At 41.2% G+C, this 17,803-nt stretch overlaps 1 protein-coding gene across 2 annotated transcripts in view; it reads right to left on the bottom strand.

Annotated features, from left to right (window-relative positions):
* Positions 1–1,345: 1,345 nt before the first annotated feature.
* LOC125630667 (ADP-ribosylation factor-like protein 8B) overlaps positions 1,346–17,803 on the bottom strand; it is a 49,926-nt gene continuing 33,468 nt past the window's right edge. Inside the window, exons 3-7 of one of the 2 annotated variants that reach the window (XM_048836903.2) lie at positions 14,630–14,703; positions 9,298–9,391; positions 6,767–6,834; positions 4,326–4,396; positions 1,346–3,280 (exon numbers count right to left, since the gene is read on the bottom strand). In XM_048836903.2, the coding sequence (XP_048692860.1) occupies positions 3,231–3,280; positions 4,326–4,396; positions 6,767–6,834; positions 9,298–9,391; positions 14,630–14,703 (357 nt within the window). In that variant the 3' untranslated portion in view covers positions 1,346–3,230. The remainder of the gene's footprint in view (positions 3,281–4,325; positions 4,397–6,766; positions 6,835–9,297; positions 9,392–14,629; positions 14,704–17,803) is intronic. The other variant, XM_075124462.1, reaches the window with a different exon arrangement.

Below are 17,803 nucleotides of genomic sequence, written 5' to 3'. Positions count from 1 at the left end.
TGTTCTCTGCTGCAATTGTGCAGGGTTGTTTCATGTGTCTGGTAACTTGACTTTCCTTTGATTTTTTTCCCCCATACCATTTAACGACAATTTTATGTTCTAAGTTTACAGAATTTCTTTATACAATACATACAAACAAAATGTGTCTAAGTCACTTTTGTGCTCCCTGCATGCTGGGCTGTTCAGGGCCCTGCCCAGCCCCCGGTATAAGTTAGAGCAGCTTGGAGGCTACTCAAACTCAGTAAGCTTCTCATTGTGAGTCTCTTGCGAGCTCAAGGAAGCAGCAAGTAGCCACAGAGCTCTGCATTGCAGCCTGCCCCTGAAACACGCTAATATGGCTCTCACACCAGGGGCTGGGGCTGCGGGTTTGTATAGCACTAACACCAGCTTGGTGCTGGTTGGGGTGGGTACTCTCAGGAAGCTGTTTGAAACCCCTTTTAAGTCTTTTATTCTGCACCCTTATGTCTTATTATCTAGTCTCTGTGATCTTGTATGTTTGTGTATAGCCTCAGAAACAGGATGATGCCAATTTCTACAGTCAGATGCACCCTATCTCCCTAGCCCTGCTATTGTGTGTGACAATAAAAGCCCATCTACAATTAAGCCCACTATGAAAAGTTATCCTTGAGGAAGAAAAATGGACAGGATATTTTGAATGGGGACAGCAAGGCCAGTGTCTGCACTGTGCTGGCTGGGGCTCAGAAACAGGTTCACACAGTAGGGGGGAAGGGAAGGAATTCAGTAGATGTTGTATAATGAGACATTCTTAATAATCAAATCCCTCATTCACACCGCCTGCACTCTGGGATTCATTCAGCTGGCTCCAAACATGAGCCTGTTCCCTCTGAAGAGCCTTGACTCCAGCTTGCGAAGGAGGATGCGTGCTGCACATAATAAGCATGCTACTTAGTTTCTCTGAGTAAAGAAATGAGAACCAACCACAAGTAGGGGGAAGGTGGAAAGTAAGCGCTGCCTCTCCTTACCCATTACTTACTTAGGTCGGCAGCTGCTGCTGCCACCAGGTGTCAAGCAAGCAAAGAATCCAGTGGGGCAACCACACCCAAGCCTCCTGCAGTGAAGTGGTTGAAATGTCCCCACACTATGAATGGAACAGCAGGGATGGATACACACCCCTGGAACTCCCCATGCAGAAGCAGTAGCATAGAATGTTCTCAGGGAGCTATCCCCTCGTGACAATCAGCACAGTCCTGGTAGTGATGGAGACCTTTGGCGTGGATGCAGCTTGCTTTGTGGCATGCACAACATGATTCTGGGATGTGCTGAGGTTCTGCCTCCAGCAGCAGCAGTAACCCCGTCCCTTAAAAAGACAAAAACTGAGCATGGCTGGTAATCACTGTTCAAGATTTATTAGTTTTGTCACTAGTGCTGGTTTTCAAAATACCAAAGGCAATTAGACTACTAAACTACAGTTACTTGTCCAAGTTTGGAATCAATGTTGTTTATAAGAAAACAAAAATACCCCAGCCCAAGACACTTGCATTTTTGTTTTTCCTGTTCGAAGTTGTAAAGTGGCCACATTATTTTCTTTTAGCTGCTAGACAAAATGGTTTCCAGACTGTGACTTTGCATGCAAATACCAGCATGCTGCAAACATTTACAAACAAGCTATATGCCCCTGAAAATAGGGGGTTTGACAGAAGAGCCAATCTTGATTGCAGTGGCACTGGTAGACAGTAAAATAAGATTCCATCAGCTTTGTTTAGCATGGTACTGGGAATGACTCACTAAAGCTACATCCAAAAAGCATCTTCAAACTGAAGCTGCATCAAAATTATTACCATTTATATCATTTGTACATATAATGTTTAAGTAGTGCTCAAACATATAACAACTTTATGTTGACTGCTGTAGCCATCTCTCCACATGCCATCTTTAGACCAGTAAACCCAACAGCTTTTCTCCATGCTGCACCTGCAAACATCTAAAGGAAAGATTTAGCCCTTGGTCAGCTCTCTTGGTTACCTCTGAAGGTCTACTCACTATTTGCGCCTTAAAGTTCCATTAATAGAATCATATTGATCTGTGTACATATACAACAGGTTCCATAAGAATGCATTTCAGGGCAGGGGGATATCACTAATGTATGGGATTGAAGAATAATAAGGTACACACAGTAATATAAAAAGAATTAACTGCTTCTTTAGCCTGTTGGCAAAGGAGCAAATCCTAATCCCAGTACAGAGCCCAAGGACCTAGGCTGTGTGCTGGAGAGTTCTGCAGGGGCCAGGGAGGGAAAGAATATTCCACTGATAGGCCACACAACAGCACTAGAAACACTTGGAGTGCTGCTGCAGCCTCAGGGAGGAAATGGCCAATCTATCGCAGGGTGTGAAGGGTAGGATGGCTAGTCAGTCTGTGCAGTCATAGATCTATGCGCTCTGGCCTACTCCTCTATATGTTGGTGCTGATGGGCAGCTGTTGTAGGGATCTAATACATCTGCCTCCCTGCATGAAGCCAGGCATCCTGTTTCACCCACGTGGTGGGACATCACATCACTTTCACTGCAGTCACACACTCAATGTCAGCTACTAGAGTGTGGAGTGGGATTTGCCACAACGTGGAGAAAGGGATTTTTTTTTTTACATAAAACAGACAAATGAATACGAGTCATTTATGCCTATGAGGAGACTATGGTACCCGATTATAAATGTGCAAATTCTTAAACAGCTCTTTTCCACATCTGGCCATTTAAACAACATTTTGATTGATACGTTCTTTTTTTTTTAAAAAAGGAAGATTTGAATATTCAAGAACTAACTAACTCAGTATTGGCAATTGAAAATAGATATTAATAGCAACATAACCATAAATACTGTGCGCATATGTTTATCATCTCTGCAATACGCCTTACAATAAGACACACCAGTTTCTATTGTGCAGTTTATTCAGCTTCATATTTAAAAAAATTACTGAACAGTTGACAATTCACATGCATAAACTCAAAACATTCCAGCTCAGAAAAAGTATTCATTTTTTTCAGTTTTATATTAAGGCTTTTAGGACAGACAGACAGACATACAGACATTCTGGATGTCTGTATGTTTGTTTTTTAAAGGCCGTAATTGACTGAAATTTTACATTTGTTAACAAATCTAGTGAAAGTGAGTCCTGGTAGTATTTAGTTTCATTCCTTATCTTTTCAATAGTGTATAGCAGGTGGGGACCAGTGAGATTTGGAAAGAAAAGTTATCTTCAGCAAAAGTTTTCTTCAACAATGCCTTGATTTGGAGTGCTGAATAAGCCACTGTAATGTTATGTCTGCAAGGACAGATAAAAAACAAATAATCTATGAAGGGACATGAGAATGCTAGAAGGTCGTTACAATAAAAAAAACAGAAGCCTCACATTTGACTTTATATCCATTTCAAAAGAGTGAGGAGAGAAGAAAATTGTCATCAAGCTTTTGGGGTGTTGTTGGGGTATGTTTCAAGGCCAAGACCTTCACAGGTAGCTTACAGTCTTGGGCACTTTACATGTGACCCATCCCCGCTGTGATATGCTCAAGATGAGAGTTCCCACAGTTTTCCCTATTTGTTTATCAGGCTCCATGGGAGGAGGGGAGCAGGGGCAGGGAGTACTGGGTTAGGGCATGGTAATGATTTCTATTGCTCTGCCGAAGACAAGGGATTACTTCTCCTTGCCCTGCTCTTCTCCAGCTTTATGTAGGATAGAAGAGTCAAGCTGATCCTTAGCGGATGTAAATCGATATAATTCCATTGGGTCCATGGGGCTCCACTGATTTACACCAGCTGAGGGTCTGGCACTATTTTGCTAAAGAATGGAAAAACATCCAATATTTAAATAAGTGGTCTGGGAAATAGTGAACTCCTTAGCGCTTAGTTGGGATGTCTTTGAACTCAAGGACGTTCTAGTACAGAGGACTTAAAGCTTAAAAGTCTGCAGCAGCCCCTAGGAGTAACATCTACTTGACGGCTGCCTACAAGACCAGTATCCATCAGAAGTTTATTAAATTAGATAACATACTGGTATCTTTCTATCCAAGAAATAACAGTCTGCAAGTACCACAAGTTGTATAATATATTTAGTTTATGTTTAAGATGCATCTTCAAGGCTTCAGTTAAAGTAATTTAATGATCTTCTGCAGAACTAAATGTCTGTCTGACTACTCTATTTGCTTCCTAAAATTTCTAGACTGTTTTGAAGGGTTGCTTTAATAGCAGGCTTGGGTCAAAACGTCTCCAGCTATAAAGCTGCCTAAGGGAGTTGGATGCTCACTCCCCATTAAAATCTCAATCATAATGTAAGTAGTGCACAGAAAGTATTGTCAAAATAACATGCTTACCTATGTTATCCTTTTCTTTACAGGAAATAGAATAGCAGCAGATTTCTCGGTCTTGAATAGCTGAAAGGTTTCTATAGAAAGGAAATTCCATTAAGTAGTTTTATTATTGCACAAAACCAAACCCAAGCATTTTCCACACAATCCACTAAGTTAAGTTTGCAAATTTGTATTCAAAGGGCCAAACTCTAACCTCTGACATGCAACTTTAAAACTCCACTATTGATTACAATAAGTGCATTTTTTAAAGTGTTAAATGTTTTAAGGGCTTCAAAGCCTTTCTGATTAAGCCAGGTTTAATAGAGAAAGATAGAAAAGAGTAGGCATCCATATGTCTGAGACAATATTTCTTAGTAGTAACTAGGAAACAGTGCCTTGTCTTAAAAGGTAAACTTTCACCCTTTCGTATCAGAAACCAACGTTTTTATGAGTTTACAACATTTTGCAACAACAGGATTCAAAGGAGCTCAACAGCAATCTTTGGGAGGTTCACAACACCATGCGAAGTTTACTAGGTTAAGAACTAAGGATCTAAGATTCCTGTATAAATGTGGATGCTGCCTGTGGAGAAAAAAAAATCTGTATTTTAAATAATATTTTTAGTCTTTTTTAGGTACTTGTATGTCCCCCACTATTTAGTGTCTGAGTGTCTCACAGTCTATAATGTATTTATCCTCACAACACCCCTGTGAGGTAGGGAACTGCCATTATCCCCATTTTACAGATGTGAAACTAAGGCACAGAGAGGTTAAGTGACTTGTCCAAGGTCACAAAGGAAGTCTTTGGTAGAGCAGTGAATTGAACTCTGGTCCCCTGAGTCCCATCTTAGTGCCCTAACCACTGGACCATCCTTCCTCTCTGAATTCTTTTTCAAAAGGGATTGCATCCCACAAATGAAAAAGTGGTTTGATGCACAAACTTATTTAAGCAAAATTACTGCTGTATTGGCAGGGCCCTACCAAATTCAGAGTCCATTCTGGTCAATTTCATGGTCATTGGATTTTAAAATTAGTCATTTTCATGGTTTCAGATGTTTACATCTGAAATTTCACAGTGTTGTAACCATGGGGATTCCGACCCAAAAAGGGCTTGCGGGACTGCCACTCTCACTTCTCTGCCACCCGTTGGGCTCAGAAGGCAGCAGCCATGGAGCTTCCTGCAGCTTGGGTAGGTTTCTGGAGATGGGTCTGATCTCCCCCATGTTGCTGTGAGCGTCCCAGACAGGGGCTCCTAGCTGCTAGTCCTGGTGGGGCTGGGGAGGGAAGGGACTTCCTCTTTCCTTGCATGGCTGCTCTCGGAGGCGAGGGGGGGAGATCAGACCCAGCGGCGAGCTGGAGTCGCGTGAATCAGTTGTTAAATTTTGAAGCCGGTTTAGAACCGGTTGTTAAAGGGGTGGGCAAACTCCGGCCCGCGGGCCACATCCGCACCACAGGACTGTCCTGTACGGCCCACCTGAGCTCTCGGCTGGGGAGGCTCCCCTGAGAATCCCTTTTTAGTTTTTACTCACCCAGAGGTGCTCCAGGTCTTCGGCGGCACTTTGGTGGCGGGTCCTTCACTTGCTCCTGGCCTTCTGCAATGGGTCCTTCAGTGCCACCGAAGACCCGGAGCGACTGAAGGGCCTGCTGCCGAAGTGCTGCCGAAGACCCAGAGTGACTGAAGGAACCGGTTCTTCAGCTTTTGGCAGCTCATCACTGATCAGACCCACCTTGCTGCGGATTTTCCTGCAGCTGTGGGAGGTACCCAGAGGTGGGTCTGATCTCCCACTGGAAGCAGTCCCTGCAGAGGAAGAGAAAGTCCTGTCCCTCCCCAGCCCCGTTGGGACTAGCAGCTGGAGTCCGGTGCATGCTAGGTGTCCTGAGCCCTGCTCCCTCCCCCTTCCTTCCAATAGCTAGATTTCACTGGGGAGATCTGATTTCATGGTCCATGACCCATTTTTCATGGCCAGGAATTTGTTTAGGTCCCTATGTATTAGACTTCTTTGTACAAAAGTAGATTTCCCTTACCCACTGTAATAATTTAAGCAAGTTTCAGTAATCAAAAACTATGTGCTTTGGTTGTATGCCAAAAATATTGAGTTGCTTAAGTTTACAGACAATAGTTTCAAATGACTCTCTTCTAACAACAGTCAAGCATAAAACTGCCATTACAATGCATCCTGGATAGCGTAAGAAGGAACAAAACTCTTTACATTAGTTGCATCTTCAGTGATGAGGAAAAAAAAGATATCTGAAACAACTTTATACAACTGAAACTATCAGAAGGAAAGATTCAATAGTGGTTTTCTCAGTCATCAACCATTGCTATTTTAGATGCCAGTTTAGCTAAAAGTGGAGCATCTGAGAATGTAAAATAGAATCTGTCACTGTAGCACACTTCCAATGATTTTGCCTTTACACAACAGTGTTTCAGAATGCCCCAACTATTTAGATAGGCCAGCTACTTACAATTTCTCAATTAGCTGTTTTTCATCCAGTGCACCAGGAAGGTCTCTTTTATTTCCAAGGACTAGCACCTGTGAAATAATTCACATTCAAATTAATGTAAATTTCATGTAATTTTTTTTTATTTTATTAACTATTTAGTATCATAATTTCATTCTATTACCTTTAACACCTAAATATTTAAGACATGATGGCCTACATTCTCAAAAGTGACTAGTGATATTTGTGTTCCACATGGAACACACCTTAAAAGGGCCCGATTTTCACAAAGGGTTGAGCATTCTCAGGCTGAAAATTACAACCCTTTAAGGTGCTTCAAGTTAGGCACACAAAAAGCAGCCAGTGCCATATTCCCTCCCCCACCCCGTATCCCTTCCATGCAGAAGCAGTCATAGGAGCCTCCATTTAGAACTAGGTAAGAGATGTAAGAAAAAATAAAATAAAATAGATGCTTGTGCTCACAGAACTGCATAAAGAATACAAAGTGCACCATGTATAACTTAACACTGGATAAACTTCCTGTATATTTTAATGGAAGACAAAATAAGAGATGGAGGGGTTTTAAAATCATGGTCACATTACTGTTTTAATGTATGTCACAACTGCAAGTAAAAGTCCAGATTAAAATGAAATAACACATTAAAATTCATTCATTGTCATCCTTGGGTTAATAACACTATCTTACTATTATGCCAAGGAATAACTGCAGTAAATAAAGAATAGTTCAATACTAGTTACTTGCAACAAACTAATAAGTAAAAACGACATACTATTGCAACCTGAAAATTTAGGTGGACCCACAGACTGTGATATAACAGCACACAAAAGGAAAGGAACTTCATTATGCACTGCTAAAAATCTCAGATCCCTTTCAATCTCCTCATGCTCAGTAGGTAAGGAGCATAACAGTATGGGGAAATCTGACGAAAAACTGAAATAGGAGCTCCCTACTTTTTTGTCCCTGTCCTTGTAAATCCTGGCTGCAGTTCTATTTTCTCTTCCCTAGTTGACTGGTCCAATAATATGCAGTGAGGTTACAGAGGGGGGTCTCAAATCTTTCTGTTGCAATAGTGGGTGGGATCAGAAATTTTGCCTGGATTCATTCTGCAAATCTCATCTTACTGCAATTATCTGGATGTCAGTTTACTGTCTACCTGTCTACTCCTTCTCATCCAGCTCTCTTTTAGCTAGCATTTTCCTAGGTCAATGACTGGTCAGAACTGGAAGTAGCTGCCCATAGAAAATACGCAGGGGCCAAGCAATAGCCCTACGTTCCTAATACTCTTTGTCCTGGGTCAGAGAACAATCTATTTTCCTTCCCAAAACATCATCTCTGTGGATGGGCCCCATGTCCTCTTTTGCTGATATCAGTATCCAGACAGAAGAATGATGTAAGGCTGAGGATAACCTATTATAAAATTGCAAATTATTTTTAACAAAACATTCAGTTCCACCTCCTCAGTTACTTAATGGTGCTTCAAGCTCACATTATTCTTTGCCAAAAGTCAAGATCCTGCTTGAGGACAGATTAATTTTTGCATTCTTTTTTATATTTACATGTTTTTACTTTGCAGCCAACATCTTCCTTGACCTGTAGAAGCAGAAGACTACTTCATGCTTGAGCTCTGCTAACCAGCCTCTACAAAGACAAGTCTCATACATCTTAAGATATTGCTACTAATATCTCTGGGTCACCAGTTCAAATCTGGCCCACACTGGTACTGACTGAAAAGTATTACCAACTGATAATGCCCTATGTGCAATTAATTTGATAGGCTCAATCCACCTCCAAATTTTTATTGACCCTCACACCAGAAGATGTACAAACACACACTGTAGCAGTGATACCATGTGATAATAACCAGAGCTCTGTGGAAAACTGTCACAAATTCTCACAAAAACAGAACTGGATTTTATGTTTTGTGGGAAATTCTGCGATTTTGAGGTTTTTTCCATTCTGAAAAGGAATAAAGCCACAACATTTCTAAATGTATTGGAAAATAAAAGTCTGACAAAAAATAGTTCAGGTCGATCAAAGCATTTCATTCAGATTTTGACCTTTTTTTAAAAAAAAATAATTTAATATAAAAAAAAGTAATTTTGAAACAAAATCAAAATAGTTCATTCTGAAAATGTCAAAACACTACATTTCAACATTATTAAAAAGCTTCACTTCTGTTTTTTCTAAACAAAATTCTATTGAAATGGATGTGTTTTATGCAACTTTTCAGTTTTGACAAAAATGGCATTTTTCATCAAAAAACCACTTCAGTGAAAAAAATGTCCAACCAGTTCTAGTGTTGTGTTGCCAACCTGCATCACATTTGGGCTGGGATTTTCAAAGGTTTCAGGGAATGGAGTTCACTGGGAGTCGGGTGCCCTTAGGTTTCTTTGAAAATCCCAGACTCAAGCTATAAAGTCTAAATTCACATGTGAACAATTAAGTAAGTAAATAAATCCATTTATTCATGTCTGAATATCAATGACACCATAGCAGACCAATTACATAAATACAAAAACTCAAAAACACTTACTGGAATTCCATGCAACTGTGGCTTGTCTATTAAGCTGTGTAGTTCATTTTTCGAAGCTTCTACTTTTTCTAAATCTGCTGCATCCACCATGTAACTAAAATGGGAAAATTGTCACTTGTACTTTTATCCATTACACATAGAAAACATTATTAAAAATATCTGAAATGTGTCCAATGTACCCACTCCTCCCCCACTGAGCAGATGATTTTTGAAATATCAATTTTTCCTATTTCATTGGGAATAAAGAAAAAAAAGAAAATTAAATACAGGTTGTGGGAAGACAGAAATTTCTGGAAAATGTAATTGATTGCAATACAAAGGATGCTGGATGTGCAAAATATACCATATACGTGTGCCACGTCCTTTTACTTAATGACTTGTCAGATCCAAACATAGTTTAAAAAAAATTTTTTTTGGAGTAACCTTCTCAGTTGGCAGGAGATGGGCAGTATTACACTCCAAGCATAAGGAACCACCACCTACTAAACTATATCGGGCAAACGGACGTGAAGCATGTGCACCCGGCAAATATGTATGTGAGAATCAAAATCTCCAGGAATAATTGAAGTGTAGGGAATAATCTTGCATAAGCGAGGGGACTGACTGGATAATTTAATAGATCTTCATCTAGGGCCTGATTTTTGGGCCTGGCCTTTTCACTAACATCAATGGGATCTGGATCAGGTTCCTAAATTCTACAAGTGTATATCCTTCTAATGTTCCCATGTTATTTCCAATAGACCATTTGAGAGAAATTTTCTCCCAACCTCCAAAATCTGGCCATCGGTTTAACTCACTGCATATGACCAAGAATGACTGGGTTAAGAAAATGATCCCACTTTTACACAAAAGATAGTGTTAGTGACCAAGTAGATTTTTCTTGTTGAATTTTAGTACGACTATGGATATGATTTTGTCACAGTAAAATTAGGCAACGTTCACGGAACAATTATGGTAAAAATGTACAAAATCAGAGTATGGGCATGGCAACAAAAATTGCCTAACAATTTAACAAAGTATTACAGTGTAATGTTAACGCAATAATTTTCATTTCCTTGTCAAAGTAAACTATTTTGAAATTATATATGCATTGTGTGCAATCAATTTTCAAACAAAAATAACGAAAAGCTATATTACTAAAAAGAATCAGTTATTTTTGTTAAGTCCCTTGTACAAACTGTTGCAATTTTGGTATAAGAAGTTATTTTTTATGTGGTGTCTATTGACACCAAGCACATTTTTAATAGGATAAGGAGCATTTGGCATCAACATCGTTGACTGGTAATGCTAAGTATCGCAGGGCAACTGCTGACAGAGCTGGGAATCTGGCCATCATACTTCTTTAGAACTGGAAAACATGCTCTTTCCTCAATTCCTGAACTGCTCCACAGCAAGCCCAATCTTCTAAGTGCAGCAATTTTGTCTTCAAACAATGGTATATTTTCAAATTCTGTGCTTTCACAAACCTCAAGGTGTTTTGCTTGATTTGGCTCAAATACACGGCATGCCCGAAGAAAGCGGCAGCAGATGGGTGACAGTGGGAGGTTGAGTCAGTGTCCATGTATGACACCTTTTTTGTTGTTGTTCTTTGAGCTTTCCAAGAGTGCTGGTTTTGCTGCTGGGTGTTGGCAAGATTCAGAGCAGCTCTCTACCCACAATGCAGGGTCACACACTTAATTTTTGACTTCATGAGCAAGAACTGTGAGCTCTTCATAAGCTGTAAGCATGTTCATGATTTGGGGTGCAAACTCTTTTAGAGCCTGGAGTTCTTCAATAAATGCTGAACTCCAGCATTAAATAAAGGATAACGATCTCTTGAAAACTTGAACTACTGCTATAACCATTCTCCTCTGTCAAAAATATGAAACATAATCCTCAGTGTGTCCAATGTGATAAAGGGCTGCATTGAACCAGCTGTTCCATATGGTTATTATGGGGGTTGGTAAGATGGAAGGACTTTGTGCTATTTCCATTAGAAACATGCAGAACTGGGCTTTTCTGGCAGGGCAGGCAGTGAAAGCATGTTTCACAGCCACAACTAATTCATTTACTTTCAATAGTATCTTCCTCCTCAGATTGCCCAGAAGGTTAAGCAAATGTGCCATGCATGTAAGAGATACAGCATTTAAAAACAAAGGTTTCAAACCTCAATCCCAAGCTTTTCCCATGTAGGTGGCATTATCGGTCACAAACTCAGTGATGGAATCAAATGGTATTGTGGATTTTTCAACAATTTCCCGTATTGGTTTGCTGACTGTTTTTAAATCAACTACTTCCAAAACTTTACAGTGTAACAAAAAAACACCCAGCTTGCGTTCACCTGCATTATCACTGCTTGCAGGAATGGGATGGCAAGAATGTTACGCACGCATCTTTCTTCAGCATTGGTAGTTTCATCTGCCACAATGCTAATTCATTCACAGGACTGCAACTTTTCTTTTAAATTCTTCAAAATGTCAGTCAAACATTTTGGGGAGGTAAAACTTTCTAAGTTGATCTGCACTTGGTATAACACCTACCTTGCTCTCTAAAAACCTTCTCACAGTTTTGGATTGTCGAGGGTATTCAGGGGAATATTTGCAGCAGAGAAGACTTCTGTTAACTTGAACACTACATTTCTCCTGTAAAGCTGCTCTTCGGTCTTGATATTAAACAGCTTTCTGCTTTTTTTAAAAATTTCTATCTTCATCCATTTGTAATGCCTCTCATTTGCGCTTATGAGTTGCACTTCCAATATACTTATCACAGGTTTCAGAGTAACAGCCGTGTTAGTCTGTATTCGTAAAAAGAAAAGGAGTACTTGTAGCACCTTAGAGATGAACCAATTTATTTGAGCATAAGCTTTCGTGAGCTACAGCTCACTTCATCGGATGCATACTGTGGAAAGTACAGAAGATCTTTTTATACACACAAACCATGAAAAAATGGGTGTTTACCACTACAAAAGGTTTTCTCTCCCCCCACCCCACTCTCCTGCTGGTAATAGCTTATCTAAAGTGATCACTCTCCTTACAATGTGTATGATAATCAAGGTGAGCCATTTCCAGCACAAATCCAGGGTTTAACAAGAACATCGGGGGGGGGGGGGGGGGAGGGGGAGGGTAGGAAAAAACAAGGGGAAATAGGTTACCTTGCATAAGGACTTAGTCACTCCCAGTCTCTATTCAAGCCTAAGTTAATTGTATCCAATTTGCAAATGAATTCCAATTCAACAGTCTCTCGCTGGAGTCTGGTTTTGAAGTTTTTCTGTTGTAATATCGCAACTTTCATGTCTGTAATCGTGTGACCAGAGAGATTGAAGTGTTCTCGGACTGGTTTATGAATGTTATAATTCTTGACATCTGATTTGTGTCCATTTATTCTTTTACGTAGAGACTGTCCAGTTTGACCAATGTACATGGCAGAGGGGCATTGCTGGCACATGATGGCATGTATCACATTGGTGGATGTGCAGGTAAACGAGCCTCTGATAGTGTGGCTGATGTGATTAGGCACTGTGATGGTGTCCCCTGAATAGATATGTGGGCACAGTTGGCAACAGGCTTTGTTGCAAGGATAGGTTCCTGGGTTAGTGGTTCTGTTGTGTGGTATGTGGTTGCTGGTGAGTATTCGCTTCAGGTTGGGGGTCTGTCTGTAGGCAAGGACTGGCCTGTCTCCCAAGATTTGTGAGAGTGTTGGGTCATCCTTCAGGATAGGTTGTAGGTCCTTAATAATGCGTTGGAGGGGTTTTAGTTGGGGGCTGAAGGTGACGGCTAGTGGCATTCTGTTATTTTCTTTGTTAGGCCTGTCCTGTAGTAGGTGACTTCTGGGAACTCTTCTGGCTCTATCAATCTGTTTCTTCACTTCTGCAGGTGGGTATTGTAGTTGTAAGAATGCTTGATAGAGATCTTGTAGGTGTTTGCCTCTGTCTGAGGGGTTGGAGCAAATGCGGTTGTATCGCAGAGCTTGGCTGTAGACAATGGATCGTGTGGTGTGGTCAGGGTGAAAGCTGGAGGCATGTAGGTAGGAATAACGGTCAGTAGGTTTCCTGTATAGGGTGGTGTTTATGTGACCATTGTTTATTAGCACTGTAGTGTCCAGGAAGTGGATCTCTTGTGTGGACTGGACCAGGCTGAGGTTGATGGTGGGATGGAAATTGTTGAAATCGTGGTGGAATTCCTCAAGTGCTTCTTTTCCATGGGTCCAGATGATGAAGATGTCATCAATATAGCGCAAGTAGAGTAGGGGCGTTAGGGGACGAGAGCTGAGGAAGCGTTGTTCTAAGTCAGCCATACAAATGTTGGCATACTGTGGGGCCATGCGGGTACCCACAGCAGTGCCGCTGATTTGAAGGTATACATTGTCCCCAAATGTAAAATAGTTATGGGTAAGGACAAAGTCACAAAGTTCAGCCACCAGGTTAGCCGTGACATTATCGGGGATAGTGTTCTTGACGGCTTGTAGTCCATCTTTGTGTGGAATGTTGGTGTAGAGGGCTTCTACATCCATAGTGGCCAGGATGGTGTTATCAGAAAGATGAAATTGGTTCATCTCTAAGGTGCCACAAGTACTCCTTTTCTTTATACTTATCACAGCCAGCCTTTCTCATAAAATCAACAGGTACATTGCATGACATACAAAATAACTTTCCTCCACTTTCACGGAATGTACTGCTCTGGTTACTGCTTAGCGCTTAATTTTGCTACTTTGCTAATTTTTTTTTTTGTTTGCTGTTGTTCTCCTAGTCTAATTTCAAATTAATCGCTATAAGCCCTTCTTTTACAAGATGCATGACTCTTACTTGTGAAATTTAATGAAGGCCACATGATGTTACATTCTTAGTTACTGTTGCTGGAAGACTGCATTCACCACCACTCACTTTGTTTACAGTCAAACAAATGTTAGTAAATTTATTTTGGTTTTTTTTCCATATACTTCTAGTTCTTACAAGTAAAAAAATTGAACAGTTTTACAGGGATGGAATGGTGCATTTTAAGGCATTCTCGCAGCATCAAACTGAAACAAATGGCAAAATTCACCGATTCAATGACAGTAGTGACCTCTGTAACATAATCGTATCCACAAGTATGGTTAATTCATCTATTTTTGGGGCCAGAGACTAAATGTTGAAAAAAGCTACTCCATGTTTTAAAGCTTTTTTTGTTTTAAGGTTTAAAGCACTGTCTACCAAGTTAAATTCAACATATAACCATGATGGAAAGCAGGCAGTCACACAAAAGAGGTAAATGACTGAGAAATATCTGTAGGTGGAGGGGACTGAAAGTGGAAATTGGCAATATTACAAAAAATATTTAAATCATTGATTTGTAAAGAGATACATGAAGAAGCTTACACAACTGCATTGACTCCTCTGCAATAGCGCTCCCACATGCTTCGAAACCTTGGCTGTCCCCCAATGTCCCATACCTGGAGGGGAAAAAAGGCTTCCGATGTTATTCTGAATATACTGTTAGCATGAACAGAGATTTAGAAATTAGAACAGAAGTCTTAAGTTAACTTTTAATGTCTATAAAGATGAAGTTGTTCAATCACATTAACAACGTTATGTGTGAGGGTAAGGAGACTGGAAGAAAGGATGCATTAGCCCTCCAATGACATGAAGGACAGACAGTAAAAAGCTGGGTGGGGAAAAGAATGAGCCAGTGTAATGATGGACTAATCTGGCTACCTCTATTATCTCAATAGTTTTCACATTTGATCGCTGACGAGGCTTTTAAAGATATGAGGTCAAGACAATCAGAAGAAGAAAGAAAATGATAGTCAATTGCAAAGTTGGAAAACCACTCAGTGATGAGACATATGACTAATCAGTTCACCACATGAAAAGAAAAGCTCAAATATACATACATTCTACTTAAAAGAGTTTAATAGGTTGAAAATAATCACTCAGGCCACAATCCTGCGAACACTTATGCACATGCTTAACCGTAAGCATGTGAGTAGCCCCACTGACTTCAATGGAAGCAAATGCTACTGGAGTTCTTTGAGATGTTTTGTCATTATGGGTGCTCAGTGTCAGGTGTGTACGCCCATGAACCTCTGATCATAGATTTTGGTAGCATTGTCTGAGTGGTCCATCCCCTGTACAGTCTCATGTCCCAATCTGAGGGTATAGCGGGGACAGCAGACCCGATGACACTTGAATCCCTTCTCCAAGATGAAATCCTGCCAGAAGCAAGGACTCTGAAGTAGACTGGAAGGAGGGTGGGTAGTGGAGCATCCATAGGGACAAAACAGCTCAAAGAACTCCAGTTACTGTACAAGTAAGTAACCTCTCCTTCTCCTTTGAGTAGTTGTCCCTATGGGTACTCCACTTCAGGTGATTCTCAAGCAGTGTCCAAACTATGGGGACAGGTGCTGAGGAGTTCAATTTAGTACAGATTGAAGAACAGCCATTTGAAAGACTGCATCTGCCCTGGAAGCATACACAATAGTGTAGTGCTGCAAAAAGATGTGAATGGATGCCAAGGTGGCAGCTTTATCATAATCTGCGATGGGAGTGTTCTTAAACAGGGCGACAGAGGTGGGCTGCACCCTGGTGAATGGGCAGCCATCCTAGAAGGGGCATCACATGCCAGAGATTTTTTAGTATGACATTATGCAAACTGAGATCCATTTTGATAGTCTTTGGGTGGAAACAGGGGTTGCCTTCATTGTGTCCATGAAAGAGAAAAAAAGCTTAAGAGAAGCCTTAAAGGGCATATTTCTTTGTAGGTAGACCATGAGAGCTCCAAAGCGTGAAGACTAACTTCTTCCGTAGAGTTGTGAGGTTTAGAGTTGAAGACTTACAACTGAATGTCTTGGTTAATATGGAAGCCAGAGGAGATCTTTGCCAGGAAATGAGGATGGGGCATAGGCACTTTGTCCTGGTAAAATACCACATAGGATGGATCCTCCACAAGGGCTCCTAATCCACTACTCTCTTATGAGCAAGGAGATTTTGAAAGAGAAATAGAGGAGTGAATGTCTTTATGGATTTTAGCATGGTCTCCTTAAGACACTGAGAATGAGATTAAGGTTCCAAGGCACCACAGGGTCTCTGATGTGTGGGAAGAAGTTGGTGAAGCCCTTAATGAACCTAGACATGGGATACACAAACACTGAAACCTCATCAACAGATAGGTGAAAAGCTATAATAGCTGCTAGGTGGACTTTGATGGAGCTGAGTGACAAACCTGAGGTTTTTAAACTCAGCAGGTAGTCAAATATGTGACTGAGATGTGACTTGGAAGGAGACAATGCCTGCTGGTTTGTCCAGGAGTGGAACTGCTTCCATTTTTGCATGTAAGTCTCTCTCATGGACAGTTTCCTACTATTCAACAGTACGTTCCATATTTTGAAAGATCAATCCATTTCTATGCCCAAGAACCTCCAGGAGACAGGCCTCAAGATGTAGTATGGGGAGATTGTGGTGGCTCAGTCTCCCTGATCCCGGAGTCATTAGGTCTGCTGTCAGAAGTCCAAGAAGTGGTGGCCATAATGACAGACGAATCAGATCTGAGAACCGTATCTACCTTGACCAAGCTGGTGCTACGAAGATGATCTCAAATTTCTTGTTTTATCTTGTTCAAGACTTGAAGAAACAACAGTGTGGGGGGACAAGCATAGAGCAAAATTTGTGGCAAAGAGATGAGGAAATCATCTCCACTAGAGCAGTGGTCCACTCCCCCTCCCCCAAATAGTGGTTGGGAGCCGGAGCCGGGGCTGGGGCCACATCTAGGAGTGGAACCAAGGCTGGGGCCAGGAACCAAGGCCATGGATGGGTGGTACTCCCTTCCTGCCCCCCATGGGGGCTGATCTGGGTTCCACCACATACCCTTAATATTTCTATACACCCCCTAGGGAGTGTGCCCCATAGGTTGGGGACCACTGTATTAGGGAACTGTGGCTGTGTCCTCCCCTTGAGCAAAATTTGTGGCACTTTGCAAAGAGGTCTATCTCCAGGAATCCCCCAGGTGAAGAATATTTCCAATAGGATTGGATTGTTTGGCTCCAATTTGTGATCCTAGCAAAATGTGTTTGTTATGGTTCTGCAGACCTGATCGACATCTCAGCAGTATACCTACTTGGTGATTTATGCACCAGTTCCACAATTTTATTGCCTGGTGGTTTATGTAACACATGGCCACTCTGTTATCTGCCATGATCCTGACTAACTTGCCCTCCATTATGTGTAATAAGTGGCTGCATGAACAATGAACTGATGTGTATGGCAGATTCCTGAAAAGTCCATCTGCCCTGAGCCATAGGGTCCTGGAGGTGAGTCCCTCAGCCTAACAGGGAGATACCTGTGGTTATAATCCTTATTGGGATAGGATGCAAGAGTGGGACAAACTCTGTAAGGACTCTTGCACCCACTCGGACAAGTTGTATTTGTTCAGTATGTAGACAGTCCTGAACCAGGCTGGAAGACATCAGGAATGCAGTCTGGCATGAGGTGTTACGAATGTACAGGTATACAACCCAGTAATTGCAGCCAGGTACTCGCTATGGCTTGGGGGCTCAG

This window comes from Caretta caretta, chromosome 1 (genome assembly GCF_965140235.1).
Source record: "Caretta caretta isolate rCarCar2 chromosome 1, rCarCar1.hap1, whole genome shotgun sequence".
NCBI lineage: Eukaryota > Metazoa > Chordata > Testudines > Cheloniidae > Caretta > Caretta caretta.
Note: the sequence above shows the minus strand (reverse complement) of the source record. Positions and strands in the feature narration are given on the sequence as shown.